The sequence below is a fragment of the Cryptomeria japonica genome, chromosome 8, assembly GCF_030272615.1.
Source record: "Cryptomeria japonica chromosome 8, Sugi_1.0, whole genome shotgun sequence".
Classification (NCBI taxonomy): Eukaryota; Viridiplantae; Streptophyta; class Pinopsida; order Cupressales; family Cupressaceae; genus Cryptomeria; species Cryptomeria japonica.
This window is the reverse complement of record NC_081412.1, coordinates 7,798,811-7,819,727: the sequence shown is the minus strand read 5'-3', so window position 1 is coordinate 7,819,727 and position 20,917 is coordinate 7,798,811. Positions and strand designations below refer to the sequence as shown.

Below are 20,917 nucleotides of genomic sequence, written 5' to 3'. Positions count from 1 at the left end.
TCAGACACAGACATCAGAATGGAGTTCCAGTACCTATCATTTTGGGTAATTCAGTTGAGGTATGTCCTAATGCTTTAGCTATGGATGACGCAGAGAAGGAGTTAGCCTTGTATTCTTTCTCATCTTTTGCTTTGAGAGAAAGCTTTGATCCACATGGACATTTAGAGGAGACAGTCGGCAGGAAGTTTAGACATGAGTATCAGATTGAAGATTTTATGATGAATCTCTTAGATGATCTTGAAGTGAAACGAAAAATGCATTCTAGATTACCTTTGGATTTCATCAGGAAATGCAATATTTATAGAGTGGCCGACCAAGCTCAGGACAGTGGCAGACATATTCAGTCTTCCTATGATCGAGAAAGCAAAACAATAAGGTTAGATTGGAATGAGCCCGAGGTCGTGGATTTAGATACTTTGATGGCACCAGTCTTGTCTTGTACTCGCAGATGGGTTGACATACAACATCAGAAGTTGAGAGAACAAGGCATAGCCATGACTTTCACTTTGGAAGAGAAACCTGCCGAAGGTGGAGCTAGTGTGAGTGAAGGCAATCCTAATCCTAGAAATTCAGGTGAAGGAAATCTTCGATGTGCCAGTGAGGGCAATCTCCATCCAAGAGGTTCGAAGAGGAAAGAGAGACCTGGAAAGAGAGAATCTTCCAAGAAGAAACAAGAGGCTAACAGAGATCGATCATCCGGTACTTCTTCTAGACCAGAGAAGAGAACAATTCAAATGGAAGAATCCATGGAGTCTATGGTACAGAATGACAGGCAGGAAGAAGGACAGGCACAGCATGGTTCACCAGATGGATCTCTCCAAGACTATGAGTTAGATGAAGACAAAGAAGACAATGAAATATCATCTCCTCCCAGACAGGAAGAAATAATGCATAAAGAGATTCAAGTTCAAGAAACAAGATCGATTATCCCAGATTGGTTGAAGGAAAGATTAACTAAGGTGATCGTAGTAGAGGACGAGGACAATGCAATTGATTTAGAGAGCCTTGTTGGACGCTCACATGAAGTAACAGAAAAGAAGAAGGCTACCAAGATGTCCAAGATGATTCGAGATGAGACTGGATCCAGGAAATTGCAGATAGCTACACCGACAGCAGACAAATATGAAGGTGAGATCCTAGCAGAAGAATATGATATACGGACTTTTGAGTTAGGACCATCTACTGCAGAACAGACTTTAGATGATGCTACCGATTCATTTGAAGCATTGAAAGACAAGCTTAGAGAAGAAATGGAGAAGAATAGGAAGCTTGAGCGAGAGGTCGGTGCATGGAGGACATATTTCAGTCACATCAACGTCAGGATCCAGTTAGATCACCAGTACAAGCATTGCCGCTTCAATCAATCAATGAAGCAGAAAGATTCAGGAACATGGTCCAACGTACAAGTAATTGGATGGATAGATCTCATACAGTGGCTATAGAGTTTGTAACAAGGACGATGAAGATTATTCATCAAGCTATCCAGGTTCTTGAGATGATCCACAATTTGATGATAACAGTAGCTGCATTCGCCCATACCAAGGATGTTATCATTCCTGTCTTGAAAGTTATTAGACATACTTCAAGGAAGATTTTAGCGCAGGAGAAGATTTTGGAGGGAGAATCTCACAGTTTGTTCCATTGGTCAACCTTACTCCATATGAAGAATGTTTTCTTTGAAGACATCAGTACTAGATGTGGCCAAGTTGAGGAGGTGATCAATCCGATCCAGGACAGAGTATTTGAGGTACTTCGTACCATTCTTTGCAGAAGGATCGAGGTCGAGACAGATGTGGATATGCAGGAACTAGAGGATAGAATCAAGATCATCTTTTGCAAGGACGCGAATGTTACAGATGAGCAGTATGATCAGATGTTTGCCACCATGCTCCTGATTGAAAAGATGAAGGAACTTGAACCTTCATGGGACGCAGCTCTTCTAGATGCATTCGATCAGGTCATCCACTTAGAAGAGAGTATGAAGAATCTTCCCGAGATTCCAATTGCAGAAATCGAAGGAATCATTTCAAGATTCATTGCATATGCTAAGAAAGAGAATTGGAAAGGGAATAAGATTCTAGATGAAAGGTTGTTACAGATGACATGACATCTTATTTCTCATTGGTTTATGTCTCCTAGGTTTTTGTGCCAAAATTTAATATTTGGCTATGCATTTAATATTGTTCAGTAAAAAGGAGGCCATTTGTAACAAACCCTAATTAGGGTTTAGGTGTCATGATCTTGTCTGTTGATCTACTTTCAATCTGGACCTTTCATTGTAATTGAGGATGCTATTTATACCCTCATTTTTCATTTCAGTAGTTAATAGTGTAATAGTCAATAGTTGATGTAAGAGAGATTAGAGCTAGAAGCAATTTCATTTTGTAGCAAGATTGAGTTTCGAAGAGAGGAATTCAAGCAATTGTTGTACATGATGATTTGGAAATCAATGAAATATTGAAGTTATGGTGTTTTGTTGCAAATTTCTTGAGTTATCTTCATGGTTGTTTGATTTACTTGAATTGTGCTCAATCAAAGTAGCTTGTTAGTTTGAAGGACATTGTGTGAGACTTGATCTTTGGTAGGATTCGTAATCCAAACCACTAGCTTCTTGCTGATTGTAGGAACGCCTTGCGTGGTTGACTGGAGAATACCTTGAATCCCTTAATCTTCAATCATTATTGTATCTTGGATATGTACCTTCGTGGTAGTGTCCATGATCTTTGATGCATTGAATATCATTTTATTACCTTAGAAGATCGCACTAATTTCAATTGAGTTGTTATCTTATGGCAAAATTGAAGTTGGTTGAATCTCGCCAAGTCTTGTCCATACTAAGTCATTCATAGGGTTAGACTAGATTAGACTTCTTTCAAACCCTACTCCTTTTGTTATTTTTTGAATAGTTTCCTTAGTTTAGCAAATCTTGAACTTTCGGAAAACGTAAGGCCCCTTGGAGGAAACAGCAAATCACATCATACCGCTGGAAGCTTGTCCACACGTAGAGACCCTACTAAAAGAACCTTGGAGTCTACCTAACTGATCCTTTACGCGAATCTTCAGCAGTTAGAGACTATTTTCTCAAGAGAGGATAAGATGCCTATTGGTATTTTATTCTGTGTATGAGGGTGTACAAAATACACGTCAACAGGTAGTTATTTGAAGAGTGTTAAGCCAAGAAGATATACTTGTGATCTTTTTCAGTGAGAAATTGAATGAAGCATTAAAATATTTGAGGCATTGTCTTTTTGATGATTGATAATCAAGTTCTAAAATGCATAAATTCAAAAGGTAAGTTGCATGGTATTCCAAACACCATAACTAACGACAGGGATACTAAATTTCTAAGAGAATTTTGGAGTAGCTTCTAGAAGAAAGTGAATGGTAGGTTGCAATATAGTTCAAGATACCCACCCCAAATGAATAGCCAAACATAGGTGGTATATAGGAGCCTAGGTATCCTATTGAGATGTTTGTTTGATGACAACCCCAAGAAATGCCATTTGGTTCTACCCATAGTTCCATGGAATTTCCTGATGGGGAAACACAGGGATGGGTTTCGGGGATGGGGGACCAAGGACCTAAATTTGGGGATGACGAGGAGAGGGAAGGGGAGTGGCAGTTGGGGGGGTGTGGCACTAATACAAATTGAGGTGAATCAAAATCTTCAAGGCAAAACCTGCAATATAACACCTCTGCAAGTGCCCTGTGATAGGCAAACTAGTTTTCACAAAGTTAAAGGTTGCAATCAGTATGCAAACGCATTTGCCAAGCAAGCAACTAGGTGGCATCCCTAGTAGAGGTGGCAGAGGTGGTGGTGCTATGAGGGGATGTCTCCCCTAAGTCCCCAAGTCTTAGAAACGTCCCCATATAAAAAGGTTTTTTTTTGGTGGAGGAGGGGGGGTGTGGTCGGGGGGTGTGTCCCCATGGAACACTAGTTCTATCCCTAATTGAATTTTCTTATAACTCCTACAATAACAGGTTTAGAGGTAAATGTACATTTCAAACCATGCATGTTGTAAATCTTAAAGGAATTGTGGACTTAATTAGATCTACCAGTAAGCCCACAAGTAAACTGAAATGCTACAAATTTTGTAGGGAGCATTCAAGAGATAAATCAACAGGTTTGGCACAAATCATAGGCAATAAATGAATAATATATGAAAAATATTGATTTGCATAAGAGGGGGAAAATATTCTTGGAAAGAGATATAGTTGGAGTATATTTGCAGAAGAAAAGGTATTCTCAAGGCACTTACAACAATATAAAGCCCAAGGAAATCAGGCCTTGCATGATTTTGAAGAGGATAAATAACAATTCTTATGTGATTTGACTTTCTTGAGGATTTGGAAATCGGTCCTCTCTTTAATATGACCGACCTTTCTTCACACACTACTAAGACGATTGAATCAACATGACAGGACAAGAACTGGACCTAGTAACTGCCAAAGAAGAAAAGACAACAGATTGAAAGAGAGTTCGAAACAAAATTGGCTTCTACAAAGACTAGGGTATATAAAATATATTTCGTTAAATGGGAAGGCTTACTGGATTCCTATAATACCTGGATCAGTGAAGCTGTGATGTCCCCTTTTTGTTGACATCAGTTCTTTAGTGAGGATTAGCCTTTTACCCTGACCCTCGTAGGCTAATGGGATTGGTTAGAGGGTCTTTTGAGGATTGGTATCATCCCCAATGTTCAGAGTGCTTCAGTTTGGTCTTCATTTGGTATCATTCGGACATCATTTTCTCTACTTACTATTTTTAGTAAGTCTTGGGATGTTAGAGATGGACCCCTGTTATTTTTAGTAAAGGGGGTATGGTCATATGCAGTCTCCTCATGTTAGCTCCCAGTTCAGACGACGTTCAAAAATACAGAGTATTCATGAAGATATTAATGTTTAATTGACTCAATTAAACATTAATTATTTGGAGATTATATTATTAAGTTATAAAATGACTTTATATTATAAAGCACTTAAATGAGGGTCTATTTATCATGAGAAGGGGGCCAAGTTTATTAATAATTTATGAGCACATAACCCAAGGTTTAATTACATTATTGATGCCAATGAAATATTATAACATTTTAATGTTAATTAAGAGCTTTTTGAAGAAGTTCGAACTTCTTGAGGAAATATAAGTGTGCAAAAGGAATCGAACTTCATTATGTGATTGGAGTTTTTGATTGAAGTTTCTCTGGAGCATTGAAGTGTAGAATACCAAGGGTTTCTGCGGGATTCAAGGCTTGTTGGCATTGGAGAGCGTGGCTTCTTCATTGTAACAGCATATAGAGGGTGTGCAATATCATCTGATTATGCTTGTGAGAGTTGGCTTCATTCAGGAGTCAATATTGAGCTGATTGGAGGGTTTATTTCAGAGTTTGTTTGTAGATTGAAAGAGACTACAGTGCGCTACAGTGTCGTGAACAGTGCGCATGAACAGTGCGCGAGAACAGTGCACTGCAATAGTTTGAATTCTATAGAAGGGGATTTAGAAAGGTGAACAGCTATATATATTTGACAAGGGCTTTGCATATGAGGAGAATCAAACCAATATATCAAGGCAGCCATTGAAATTCCAGGTTTTCTATCTATGGTCATTGTACTAGATAATCGTTACTTCATTGCATCATTTGCTATTATGATTATATCATGAAATACTTAGAGGTTGCATATGTTTAAGGGAGATATAAGTTGCATGTCCCACATTCATGGTAACATTCAACATTGATCAGCCACTTAGCTTTCATGCCAACTATTTGCTTAAATGCCTAATGGCTGTAGGTATACATTGGGATGCATGACAAGTGTTTGTCTTAATGTCAACTAGCTGTACTAGTTAATTTCAATCATTACATTTATGTGTAAAGGTCTAAAACAGCTAATATATCATGTCTATAACAACCTTGCATTGTTAGAATCTTTCCATAACTTCATTTGCAGCCTACAAGCCCAAAGAAGACAATTAAAAAGTTCATAACAGCGGCTTCAAACATCATATGTCAAGTGTTTGACAATATTCCTTGGGGTTCAAATAAGCGAAACAGGGTCAGATTAGCAAAGGGATACTACAGAAGCTGAGTTAATTAAATACAACAAAATAACCCCACAATATGACTCTGGGCAAGGAAATTCAGAATTTTAGAATGTGGGATGGATGATGCACAACTGAATCTGGGAGTAACTAGATATTTTTTCCCGTATTGTTAGTTTGGTTTAGTTTGGTTGAGAAATTGGGGTATATTGGAGGAGGAGAGAGTGGCGAAGGGGACGTTTTTATCAATATTAGTAGTAGTAGAAAGTACCCTGTTTTTCGGAGAAAAACAAACAAGCATCAATACATTGGTAGATGGTAGAAACTAGCTGTGATAGACCTGTAGAGAGAGGAGCTAAAAGAGAGGTTTTTTATCTGTTGCTAGGCCCATTTAGAGCTACTTTGGACAATTTAGCGAGGAGACAAAAAAAAGCCTTTTGTTGTTTTCATTTTCTGATAATAAGAGTTCTGTGTTTTTTCCTGATAGTTGTTCAGGTATTGCTTATCTTTACTGTATTTCATTTCTGATACTGGCCTGCTTGACTTTTGTTTGGTATTGCTCATCTACACTGTATTTGTCTTCTATTCTGCTGTTTTCGATCCTGTAAGTGCAATAGGGCTATCTAACTTGCAGCAATAGAGGTTGGCTGCATCAAGACAGTACATATAAAAATGGAAGAGCTACTGAGCTCCATAACAATCGGTTTATAAGACAACACTTTCTAAAGGTTTTGGAAATGGATTGGCAAGCTAAGGGGTTTGATTGTGAGTGAAATTCTATAATTCGGTCACTTAATAGGTATTCTTCTGGGAAATTTTGGTGCTTAATCCTTGTAGACATGATACTTGATAGTAATGAGAGCTAAGAGGAAGATTCTTTTGAACCAGTACTCATAAAAGCTAAATCAATGCATTCAACTAGAAAAGCTTAAAAGGCACACCTAAATCCACGTTTTCTTGATCAACAGGTAAAACACAGAATTTGATCACATTCTGCTGAACCTGATTTCCAAGAAAATAGTCGAGTCGCAGGTTTTTAGAACTAAGGAATTAAATTTCAGCTTTTAAAGTTGAAATCTGCAAATGGAAATTTTTGTATGTAATTTTTTGCCCCGCCAATAATCTTCCTATATAGTTTACCTGGGAAATAACAAAATAAACTATTTGATTTCATTTGCAACACTCCCTGATGATGTTAATCTATTTTTGACTGATGCAGGCTTGGAATTCATATGAAACAAACAAGAGCTTGAGCATTGCTGATCCAAAACTGGAGTTAGGGACTCTATCTGAAAACGAGCAAAGAGAAATATTAAGAGTTATACACATTGCTCTTCTTTGCACTCAAGGCTCTCCTACTAAGCGACCATCCATGTTTAATGTTGTGTCAATGTTAACAAATGATTTAGAGATTTCAGATGTACCCACTCCACCGGCTTTATTGGATCTTTCAACTGCAACTCCAGAAGCTTCTCCCTTAACGTCACATGGATCCATTAGTTTATCTCTCTTTCCACGCTAAGAGTTATAATTGATCTCCCTATTGATTGGGTTAAATTTGGATGCCACTAAATGAAACATTCCATGTTTGGTTGATGGACTCATCAGATTCACTGTACAAAGTTTTTTAAACACAATAACACAAACACCTGCACATTTACAGTAAAACAAATGTGAATACACTGGTCACTACCAAATCGAATGGACGGGGAAGGAAGAACTCTTACAAAGTAAAGGATTTGTTTTAAAATTTCAGTATTTCAATATTGATAGTTTCTTTCTTTGTGAACTTAAGACAGTTTCTTTCTTCTGTAAATGTAAGGTCTACTCCGGTTTTCTCTCTTGGAGCTTCACACTTAGTCCTTATGCACTGTGGAATTCGTATGATGGTTTAATAAAAAAAATTGAAGAATGGAAAAGAAGGTTGAAAAACTCACAGAAAAATCGCGAGTACTCGCGAGCCAGAAATGGTCGTGAGTCACTCGCGGAAGAGTTTTGGGTTTCAAACGCAGGGATTTGTACCCTAAAAATGGCGAAAAAACGCCTAAACTCGGTTTAAAAAAATCGCCGGAAGACTGAAAACAAATCAATAACGTATCGGTGAAATTAGGCCCGATTCCTCCCCCGATCTGAATGGAGCAGCCGGTGACCAAAAATTAGCAGCACTGCAAGTGACTAGAGTAACAGCCTCCCCTTCATTCTGCAAAAAATATTTCTGCCAAAATAAACCCTGGGTTGCAGACCTAGATCAATCGGTTCAACAATAAAGTAAATTCATTGGGTGAGAATTGAACCTTGGATTTACATAGAAGAATTCAAAACTTTAAGAAAGGTTCATTTTTTTTTTTAATATTAAATAATGTTTTTGAGATTTGAACTTAAGATCTTTCATGTGGCTAATTGCTCTAGTGTGGGGTTATCCCCATAAAGGTTCATCTTAGGAGTGAACCCTTTTTTGTATCAGCTAATAATTGATTTATTGGTACTTGGATTATAAAACTAGAATAATTTGTATTTTTTAATGTAATATTGTTTCAAAAATTGAGGGGCTTTTATCTCGCCAAATTTGTTAAGGGTGTGATCCCATCTCATTTGTTGAAGGTCTATGAGGTATACCTTCAACAAAACTCAAGCCACAATCAAGATTTCTAGCCTTACCTCTTTGAGGTATTAGTGAAATACACTCAACGAGACCTCTTAATGATTTGTTGCGAGCTATTCAACTTCACTGAGTATAAAAATCCAACCATGAGAGAACTACTTTTACAAGATAACATCAACGTGTACACATACAATAACATATTTGAATAGTACTAAATTGGTTAAGTTCATTGAACCACAGTACCATGAAATTAAACGCCAAAATGATGAATCATAACTTTGGATACTTGACGAAGAATGTGAACTGGAAAGATCATGTGTACCATCTTTGTTGCCAAGGTTCCCTTTTTAGCATCCTTGGGGGATGCAACAAACCCAATCGAGTGAACCAATGCCATGTCTACCCAAAGCAAGTGGGCCAACAAGTTATCCTAGGAAAAATCCTAGAAGGGTCCAAGTCATAAGCTTAAATGGTAATTGGTTTAATCAAGGCTCAATTGTGAAGAGGATTTAGTGTATTTCATACTACATCAAGGTTCATCCTCAACATAATAGGTTTAAGTACAAGGAGTGCCCAATCCATATCAAGAGAGGGACTCACTCCCACCCCATTCTAATGCATCTCAATAGAAAAGGAATGTCGATGTATTGTACAGTACATCATGATTCCATCTGTTTCTTGGTCTTTTGCATTGATCGGGATGAAAGTAACTACTAGGGTCAAGTACACATTGTTCGATTGGGTAGAGGATTCATTGTATCTCATACTACATTAAAGATACACCCTCCATTCCAAAGGTCATATGGGATCAAGAGAGAATTCTTAAGTAGTGAACCTCCCTAGTCTGATGGATTCCAACTCTAACTACCTATAGGCCATTAACAACAAGTTTATCCACCCAAGAAGTAGCTTCTGACCTATACCATTCAGTGACCTTAGTGATATTGTCAACTATCTTCTTCACAGTTTTAGGTAGCACTTGGCATCATTCACCTCCATGCTTTAGTTGTTTCCCTACCAACCCTCCTAATATAATGGTTAGCTCTAGTTATCGTTAAATACACGGTAGATAACTACTTGTGCAATCATTACCATATCATATCCAAGGTAGAGCGCTTGACAAAATTCATGTTTATGAACTAGGTTAATGCCAACTAATCCGTAGCATAAACCCATACACCAACCATTGGCACAATCCAATGATTTTTTGTCACTTCTCAAATATCCTACAAGTTCACACTTGGGTCATATCCAACCCAAGGCTTATTGGCATAATAAGTAGCAATTGACTCAACCCAACAGCGATTCTGAGATGGATGGTGAATGATAATAGCTAAGTATTGTATACCCTTCTAGACACACATTGACCAAGAGAAATATTTAACCCATCCCTTACAAACTTGAGGTACAAGTGCACCCTTTGCCAAATGACTACCTATGTACTTGCTTTCAAATAAGATTGAAGTCACACAGTTCTCCTTACAAGGTTTCTCAAAGGATGCATACACATAGGTTCCTATAACCAATGTTTTAGTAATTACTATGTCTTAATCCAATGGGATTCTCTTAAATGATTCTCAATCATTAATAGCGCTTAATGACACGCGCAAAATTTTGACACTATTTCCAATTTAGCAAGTCTAAATTATAACACTTCCTGTTGGAATCAAGGAACACTGGGGGGGGTGAATCAGTGTTCTCGGTTATCAGATTTTTTAAGTTAACTTTAAACCACCAAAAGCATAAACATGAAACTGAAATGCAGAAACTCAAAACAACCAACCACAAAATCATAACACCAAGATATTTACATGGAAATCCAAATGGGAAAAACCACGGTGGGATTTGAACCCACAATATTATTCCACTATGGCTAGTAGCAAAATAATATTACACAAGGGGGAATGCATAAGCATTTAGGCACACTGCCTAGAGCTCACTGCTCAATTACAATAAGGGCTACAACCCCAGAAGGCTCACTACCTTACTAATCAATTATAATGATGAAATACAGTGAAAGAACTCTAAAATAGCATCTAACAATGCCTGAATGAGTTCCAATTCAATGCCAAATCACTGACTGTATCACCTTTGTTGTTTTGCCCTATTCTCTGTCTCAGTTAGCTATCGGATCAAGAATGCGCAACTGGGCTATAAAGGATTCTTGATCACCACTCACTCGCATATCAATCATACCACACACCAAAAAGATCTTGTGCACCAGTCTTATATATCCGCAATCACAAAATTATCATTTATCAAGTCAGCCTGATGATGTAACATGTAATCATAAGTCGGATTGATCGGATCACAAAAAAAAAATGTCGATTACCAAATCGATGATAAAATGATGTATCTATGTTGGCCCAATCATCCCATGCATGATTCATAACACCACAATCATCGGAAGGCTTCCAGACCAAAACTGTTCTACTCAACCTAAATTATTGGCTAACTGGTTGACATCCACTTCCGAATATCAAGATCTGTGATTACCGGATACGAATCTCAAGAATATTTTCCATCAATGACAACCCTAAACCATTAATCAAGCATCGATATCCACCGAATGAGTGTCAATTGCCAACAATCTCCCCATTTGGCATTGATGACAACACTCGTGAAAAATGACTAAGTGTTGAAACCAACTTGTACACTGGATCAAAATAGCTAAGGCTCCCCATTAGACAAAGAATTTTGAAACCTGTAACATGCAATATACATTGCACTCTTCTAATGTACATTTTTCACCTTTACTCTCCACCTTTGACAACAATGCTAAAGATGGGGTGTTGTCAAAAAACTTATATATAGGGATATCTACCGAAGATTTTACAAATACTTGAAGATATCAACAAAAATGTTCTTCAAAAATCCTAGGTGAGTGTCCCACCCACTCTTCAAGTTATTCAAAACTATAACAAATGCATTGAAAACATATGCATGAATCTCCACATCCTTCAGTTCAAATGGAACAGGTTGTCCCATAGCCTTCATATAGTCAACCTTATTGTTCAATATGGTGTCCAACCGGGGGGCAATCAAATTTTGAAGTTCACTAACTCTCCTCAAAATTCTATACTTATCTGCATTTAGCCTCGAGATTTGATCGTTTAGAGCCATACCTGCCCTTCTACACTGCTAGTCAGAGCTACATTAGGATCAAAAGACTATGAAATACCAACTAGTTTACCCTGACAAATATTTATTTGTTTGTCTATATCTACTGTGAATTTTGGCAAAATAAGACAAGACTTATATATTTTACCACCTTTTGTCAATGCCTTTAAAATAGTCTGCATGCCTTTATTTAACCTTACTTTGTCATCTTCTATCATTTTCTAGAATGTTTGCATACGAACCTCTTTATATCTGTCTAATACTCACTTAGTGGTAGACTTCTCCAAAGAATCAAAATTGGTATTTACATTGTTAATCAATTGTAATAATTTATCGAAGGGGCTAGAACTGGGATCTAGCTGCAAACCTGGTACCACTTTCTACAATACATCAATAGACATCAAAATAAGCTTTTTGTCTTCGGATTTTGATTTGACCAAATCCTGACTGGCCTAAGCCTGTACTGTTGCTACAAGCATCAATTTTTCAACAAGAGACATTTATCCAAGATCTAGAGGACCATCAAGATTGATAGAAATCTAGGACAGGGTCCTTGTGACTGGAGGAGTGTCAATTGTCAGATCAACAACTCCCTTTCCTTTAGCTGCCTCTGTATCTCACACCTTTAACTACTCAGGCTCCTTCACCTCAGCATCATTCCCTTTATCATTTGCACCAGTGTTGCCACTTGGTGCAGTATCATCCTTTTGAATCTTGCAAACTTCAACAGTATTATCTACCACCCAAGGATTTGTATTGATCTCAGCATCAAGTGTTTCATTGCCTTAGTCTTTTGGATGCTCCTCGGTCTGAGTTTCACCCTTTTGATCACCGAAGTGTTGAACACAATGTACCACTGAGAGAGGGGGGGGGTGAATCAACGATTTCCAATTTCTTAACCTCTTAATACTAAGAGTGCTTACTAGTTATAAATCATAATACCAATCTATCCTACCGGTAAGATAAAACAAGACAACACAATGCAACCACACAAAGGCACATCACATAACACCAATATATACGAGGATAACCTAGGATGGGAAAAACCTCGGTGAGACACATGTGCACACACACCTAGAGTCATGACACTTGTGATTCCAAACACTCGAGACCTATCCAACTCCTCAATCCTTTTATTGATTTGGGTTGAGGCTTCTATTATGACCACTCTATCATGGTTGTGCATAGAAATTTGCATATCTGAATTTACAAAGGGTGCAGAACTATAAATATAACCCAATGAAGAATTGCTAGGATATATGCTAGTATGACAATACCCAGGATTCGAATTATAAACAAATGAAGGAACCATGGGATAAATAAACCCATGACAACCATCCATAACCAACAAATCTTAGAATATTGGACAAACTTTTTAAGTATAACAACAATCACTTTCAACATAGTAGGAGCAAGAAGAAAACTGTATATCCTTTTCATCTCCAATTGATGCAACTTTGAATGGGGAAATTTCTTCTGAGATGCATATAAAACTCTCTGAGTTCTTCCAGCAGAGTCTTCAAACTTTGTGCGAACCAAATAATGATGAAAATCACCATTGACAACTCAAGATAATTGGGACATAAATCTTCTTTGATCTACAACAACTTTACGACATAGTGCTTCCATCATTTCTTGGGTCTTGAGATGTTACAAAACAATGTTTTCAGTCTTGGAACTTCTTCAACATCTAGAAGCTCATTTGCAACTTTTATCAAGTTCATTTTAGGACATAGTCACCACCTCCTTGCAAAGGAACATTCTTTGAACAACAGGGAGCTATTCAAAACATCTTATCATTCTAGGTCTTCTCTTCAACAACAGAGTCACTTGAATCTCTTTCATGTATGTTGCTACAAAACTTCATCCAAGCTGAAATTTTTTCTAACCAGAGACTCATGGGTAACCTGAAATAACTTTCATGGATTTGTTCCCCAACAGAGTCGCCATTTCGTTGGTGTCTCCAACTGATTACTCTGAAATTCCTCTATGAGAGGCCAATCTCAATCTTCAAGGCCTTGGATTAGTGGACCAATTGATAGAGTGATGACTAGGAATAAGGAACTAATCACACTCTCTACACTTTAGGTTCTGTAGAACCAAGATGGGTATCCCTCATGGTAGTATTATTGATTCCTTTAGGTTTATGTAATTGCTACAACAAATATGATCTCAGACTACTATGTGAGTTAATGATCTTTAAATGTCACAGGATATGGCCTTCATTCTTATGTAATTTTGATCACAATGAGAATTGGATTATCCTATGTACTTGAAAATGAAAAACTTAATAAAACATGATGGTTGTATTGTTTAATAGACTTTCCTCTTTGTCTCAATTGGCAACACAATATCATGATCAATGCCTTGTTCATTGGGATAAACATTAGATGAACCATTATTACAATACAAAATATGCATTCTTTGCACTGTCTTTTGCCTAGTATAATTCCCAAATGGGAGAGTGTAAACACTTATCTCCCCTGCACTTCAGGTCCTGCCAAACCTAGGGGGGTATTCCCTTATGACATTAACAATTGATATATCTTTCAATCAACAACAGGAAGATATGTTATTTTAGTATGTAATCAAGGTGTAAAATTCACTTAAAATGGCAAGATTCTTGATTGTCTCACTTCTTAGATAAAAGAACATGAAGATAGTAAACTAATAAAACACTAAAAAAAAATTGAAAGTAAAACTTGATCAGTTGATTTTGTTGTGATTCACTATTTGAATGGATCGGAACAAACAATTTCTTAGATCGATGCTTGTTTTGGGTAGCAGAGTATATAAAAACTCATGTAAAGATTCGCTCATAATACCATAAATCCATATTCAAGGGGCATACTTATGTCAATACCTTGCAAAGACATACCCATAACTATCATTCCTATAGCTCTACTTTGAAATCCATAAGCATTCATGCATTTCCCATTCTCCACTTAAAATATTTTTAATTCATTCCTTAAATGAAATAAATGAGTGAATCATGCATTCCTGAAATGATAGACAAAAGCATCCTTGATCATCCTGCCTAAAAGAAAGTCATAAAGAACTCATGGACACAACTACAAGAAATTTACACAACAGTTCTTCATTATGAGCAACTTGAATATAGAGATATTACTTTAGAAAACTCATTTATAATGGTTTGATATCCTTAATGCAAATCAAAACCAAAAACTAAATCTACAAATGACTCTTTTTCAAAATGTGAATGACTTTCATTCAAAAATTCAGAACAGAACAGGATAGAACCGACCAGACCCTCAAAATGAAAGGAAAAAGTAGATATAGAAGAAACCCTAAATTTTGTTCTTTGTTGACACTTGGCTCCTTCAACTATCTGATAATATGATAAACAAAGCATCCTTTCTTCTGTAATTGATAGTTGTCCCTTTTCTTTTGTTTGATCTTATCTACAAAATATCTTATCTCTATTGATTTCATCACTTTATTACCTTGCTGATTTCAACAGAGGGATATGATTTTGCTTTTTATGTTTGTAACAACTCTATTTTATTTAGAAGAAACCCTACATTTTGTTCTTTGTTGACACTTGGCTCCTTCAACTATCTGATAATATGATAAACAAAGCATCCTTTCTTCTGTAATTGATAGTTGTCCCTTTTCTTTTGTTTGATCTTATCTACAAAATATCTTATCTCTATTGATTTCATCACTTTATTACCTTGTTGATTTCAACAGAAGGATATGATTTTCCTTTTTATGTTTGTAACAACTCTATTTGTCTCTTTTTCATCTTCTATGCCCTAAATTCAATTTCCTTGTACATTTGGAAACCCTATTCAAACCTGTGAGTCATTGCTTGTGCTTCTTCATGGCCTACAGATGTTAGGGAATAACATCATCCCCTCGTTCCATCTTATCCTGCAAGTGTTTCCTATGTGTATCAAAGATCATGTTGGATGCTAGGAGATAGTCGTTTGCATTTCTTATTTCAATATTGGGGCTTATGTGCCATGCAAGCTTCCACATGGACCAACCACTGGTCTTCAATACAACATGTCGATGCGGGTCAACCATGGTCAACACTTCATATTGTGGTTTATCGACAAGAGAAAGGTCTTTGAAATCCACTTAGAATCATCTTATCAAAATTGAATGTCACATCGAAAATCATGTTGTCGCCACGACCATCCAAGAGTCTCGTTGATAACAATTCTATCGACAAGAGTTAAAGCTTTCGACATTCTCTTTGTTTCATCTTATCGAAATTAGATGTTACACCAAACACCCTCATTACATGGCTTAGCCCTCCATGCATCCATAGTTTCATTGGTTCATACATTTTTCATCAGCCTTCGTGGGTCCTACATACCACATCCATAGTGACTCAGAGTTAGCCTTTGGGTGTATCTTTGATCAAGCGTGCAATCACGCGATCACCCTAGTTGTTGATCGGATGGGAAGTGGTCGCATTATGTTTGCATTGGGCCCACACGGGAGGTGACTTATTTGAGTGAGGCTCTACGCTATTGAGCATCTTCCACTTGGAAATCTATAGACACTCAGACAAAGTGGTTCGACTATTGGAGATTGGAGATCTACCAGAAGTCAAAATTGAGAGCAAAATGAGTTCAAATTTTTCAGTTGGATGCGATCACATGACATAAGACATGAGATGCTTGGCGAGGTCCACATTGATCGAATGTGACATAAAGATAACCTGTGACCACTCTCGGAGATCAGGCATGGGTTGGAACAAGATATTAGGAACAAAACGACTTCAGATCTTTCAATTGAGCGTGATAGCTCGATAATACAAAGAGGCTAATAATGCAAAGGTTTCTTGTCATAGGGTTTCTCATCTGGAACAAAGGCATAATCAGACTCGATGGATTCAACCCATTATAAAGTCGATGTAGAACAATAATTTTGACACGTTACACATCTGCATTCCACCATTGATCTTGGCAAAGGTACACGGTAAATATGGAGCCCATAGTAAAAGGTGAACTGGATGACTAACGCTAAGGCGCCAGTCATCGAGATGACATAAAGGGCTTAAAAGATAACTTAAATGATAGGGAATGGATTGCCAAAGGCCACTGTTAAAATAGAACAAAAAGAGAACGCAACATGGTTAAGCCTTAGGGTTTAGGGTTTTAGACTAAAACCTTTAAATCATAGAAGATAATTGCTAAACCTTATGGCAGGAAAATTTTCAAAAAAGTACCCCAACAAAGGTTTCCCTCTAAAATTTGCTATTAAAGACGAACTTCATTTGCTCAAAATTACATGGATCTTTTTTAACTAAATGCTTTCTTTAAAAAAAAATATTACAATGCATTGCAACATGAAAACCCATTTGAAATTTTAAAATGACACAAGCAGACCCCATATATAGGTTAATGACTGGAAGTCAAAAATATATAACATTCTAAGAGGAGGAAAAACCACGAGGGTATCTACAATTCAATCATGCAAAAGGGCACTTGCATATTCAGTCTCAAAGAAGGTGTGCATCTTCTCATCATTCCTCTATGGTCTTGAGGTTATGTTGAACATGAGTTTACTTTATTTTGTTCCTAGAAGCATATCTATTTTGAATGAATGAGATAAATAAAAACATAAAACCTTTGAGATTTTGAATAGCATATGAGAAATATTTTCATCAAGATTGTCCTCAAACCCCTATAGTGTTTATATCAAGCCATGAATGAATGATTGAATATAGCCCTAGACAATATAAGGCAACTCTCACAAGAATAGTGGTGAGAGAACAAGGATCATCAAGGGTAAGGGTTTCAAGATGAAATAAAGAAAAATGACAGCTCAATAGAGAGGACAATGCATTGACAAAGAGGGTATAACATCTCTATAGGACATTACACAATGAGCTCAAAGATTTAACAAAAAAAAATGATATGACCGAGGCAAAGTCCTGAAAGACATTCGTTCTTTCAATATAGTGAAATGATAAAGACATGGAGATGGTTGCATAAGGATAAAGTGACAAATAATAATAAGTGTTGTTCATGCAAATAAGAGTCACAAACATATTATGAGAATGGCCATCACAACCTCCCTCAGAGCAGTCCTAGTGAATACATACCTGATACAATTTAAAGCCAAGAAGATATGTATGACAAAATATAGTTTGAAATGGACTATAGCAATCCATTATGCCAAACTATAGGGTGTGCAAAAAGAACATTAATGCAGTCTTGAAGGAGTGGACATTGAGAAAGGGGACAACATTAATAAGACAAAGCACACATGGGTTTGAGAAAAGGGAAAATCATGAAGCTAATAGCCATTCATAGTAAAAGTCCAGTGTTTTGTAACAATGAGAGAGTGGTTTTTGAGAAATAAATCCTAGTTAGAGGCAATCATTCAAAGATCCCAAAAGAATGATAGACCCTATGATAAAGAAAGCACACAGAGAAATAAGGGTTCTAAAGCCACAACATATTGATTCTCTTATGGCTATCAAATTAGGATTGACTTTGAAATTTGAGTTTTCTTTCACTGGCAATGTAAAAGGGAACTATTTTTGTAGTCCAAGAATAGAATTAAAACAGTGAGAAGACATAGAGTATGAGGATCTACGAGACATTTATGAAGCACAAGGACCCTCAAGTAATATTTTTTATTAGCCAACACAATCTATGCAGTCCTAATAGTGATAAGATCACAATCATAAGGGTTTTACATTGTACAAAGTTTTGTCAAATCGGGGAAATCTAAGAACAATTAGAGCATATTGGGCATATGATAATGTAAATACAATATAGGCTATATAGTCTTTTGGTAGCCTGTGAATTGTAAGAGAACATGGTGGCAGTGATCATAACAGGACCCAAGTAATTCAAAGCAGAGACAATGGAAGCAAAAGACTAGAAAAGGCCTTTCTCCATATCAAGGATTGAGAAGCAACTACAACATAAGGACATATTTGAAGACCATTTCAAGACAAAGTAGTTATAAATACATCAAATCAAATCAAAGACAAAGGATCTTGTAGAGATAATACAAGGACACTACGGAGATTGTAAAGATTATAGTGTATGGGTAGTCATTTAATCAAGCACAGAATTATAAAAATAGTGACAACAAACCTTAGACAAAATATTTATTGTCATTTAAGCCATGATAGGGTTTGTGAAGTGTCTCAATGAAGACCATATTCACAAAGTTCATATTAGTCCATTAAAGGCATAATAGTCACAGAGGAAAGACTCAAAGACATGAAATGGATTAGCATGAGCACTCTAGGGAGCATCATAAAAAGACATTAATGTAAGAACAATGAGCAAGATTCCTAAGGGGCATCTATATAAAAGGTTAGAGCAGCAATGAAAAAGTTATGGTCCCCACAAAAGAAGATCATCAATGCATCAAATCAAAGATAGTCCTAGGTCTGAAAAACATATTAAACAAAGGCACAAGAGACCTTGGAATCCAAAAACTAAGTCACAACGATCATGTCAAAGTAGCCCATAGGTTGATGCAAAGAGTTCATAGTCACGAGACAATGTAAAGTACAGTCAAAAGCAATGCAAAATTCATTGGTAAAAAGACAACGATGCAACATTGAAAAAGGATACAAAGAAGTTAGATTTGCTGATAAATAGTGATAAGATCCTCAAATTCATGTGATGAAGATGATAAGAAAAGGGCATTACATAGTGAACTATTATAAAAACAATGTTAGGATGCATTGAGATCAATAAGTACAAAAATAACATTATCCATACATAGAATAACAATGGTAGCATTTTACCTAAGTATAAGGTAGTCATAATGTATCTCCTAGTCCAAAGATCAATTTTAAAGCCTAGAAAGGTGGGGTCTTACTCATGCTTCATTTTAGGCCAAGGAGTAAGTTTTTAAAAGTTTGAAGCAATGTTAGAAAGCCCACATGGAAAATATATGAGTTAAGGGCAATTTTGAGAGCGTGAGTAACTAATTTTTCAGCTATAATCCTGTTTTCAAGCAAGTTTCTAGTGAGAGGGTGTCATCCATGAATAAAATCCACATTTTTGGGAGGATTTTAAGGCCTGACGAGTAGTTTGCACTTGATTTGGAGGCCTAAATGAATTATACATTAGTAAAGATGAGTTTTGAAGCCAAAAACAACTTGTTTCTCTCAGTTTTGACCCTCTTTTCATGAGATTTTCTCTCATGTACGATCCCAAGGGCCTCATCCACTTTCTTTGAGCTAAATCAATAATTCAAGAGTAGTTCTCAGAGACACATCAACATGCATTCATTAGTTAACATCCAGATCAACAAGGAAGTGGGGAAGAAATTTTGATTTTACTTCATATACCCCATTTCTCAGCTTCAAAAGGGTCCTTCTCTGAGCATTTTCTTAAATGTAATCAAGTGCAAAATACCTATGGAGGCATTTTGTAAAGATTTTCAGAGTTGTTTCCATTCTTTGTAATCATATTCGTCAAGATTAATAAAAGTTGTTGACATTCCTTTATGTTCTCTTGTATGAATTTCATAGTATTGTATGTAATCATGAAATTCATTGTGGTTTAGCATGAATCCCTTAATTTCTATGCATATTTACTATGTTTCAAGCAAGTTTCTTAAAGTTGAATAGGTTATATGTTGTGCAAAATCTTGTTTTAGGCTTTGTTATTGTATGAATTTCATCATCTATGCAAATCTGAGATAGGTAGCCTGCATATGAAATGTTTGTGGTCCTTTAAGTTTGAATAGATTGTGAACAAGATAGTCTTGAATTGGTTCCGTTGTAATCATTCCAAGCATCCTGGTACATCACCTCGAGTAGTTGTAGTTTTCATTTCATATGCATATTTTTTACCCCTTTCTAGACAATGCAATTAGTTTAGGTGATATCTAGAGGGAACCAACCCTTTATTTGGAGGTCTACTTTCACCATAGGATACCCACAACTTGAAAGCAGTCCCATGTTGCACATGATTGCTAAACTCTCATAAGTTTGGCATTAGGCGCAATCCCTTGTGACAATAATTAGATTGTCCTACAAGGGAAGAAAGGAGCTTGGTGAGATAGGAGACAAGTTTATAGATTAGGGAGTCTATGGTATCCATTTTGGGCTCGAGGGGAATACTTGCTTTATGGGTTTTTGGACCCCATTAATGCAGGGTGTGATCTCTTTGGTTAGGATAAGCCTCCTTTTTTAAAAATAT

At 36.6% G+C, this 20,917-nt stretch overlaps 1 protein-coding gene across 1 annotated transcript in view; it reads left to right on the top strand.

The window, feature by feature from the left end:
• LOC131857359 (cysteine-rich receptor-like protein kinase 6) overlaps positions 1-7,686 on the top strand; it is a 43,676-nt gene extending 35,990 nt beyond the window's left edge. The window contains exon 3 of the mRNA XM_059209794.1: positions 7,257-7,686. Within this exon, the coding sequence (XP_059065777.1) occupies positions 7,257-7,559 (303 nt within the window). The 3' untranslated portion in view covers positions 7,560-7,686. The remainder of the gene's footprint in view (positions 1-7,256) is intronic.
• The last annotated feature ends 13,231 nt before the right edge of the window (positions 7,687-20,917 follow it).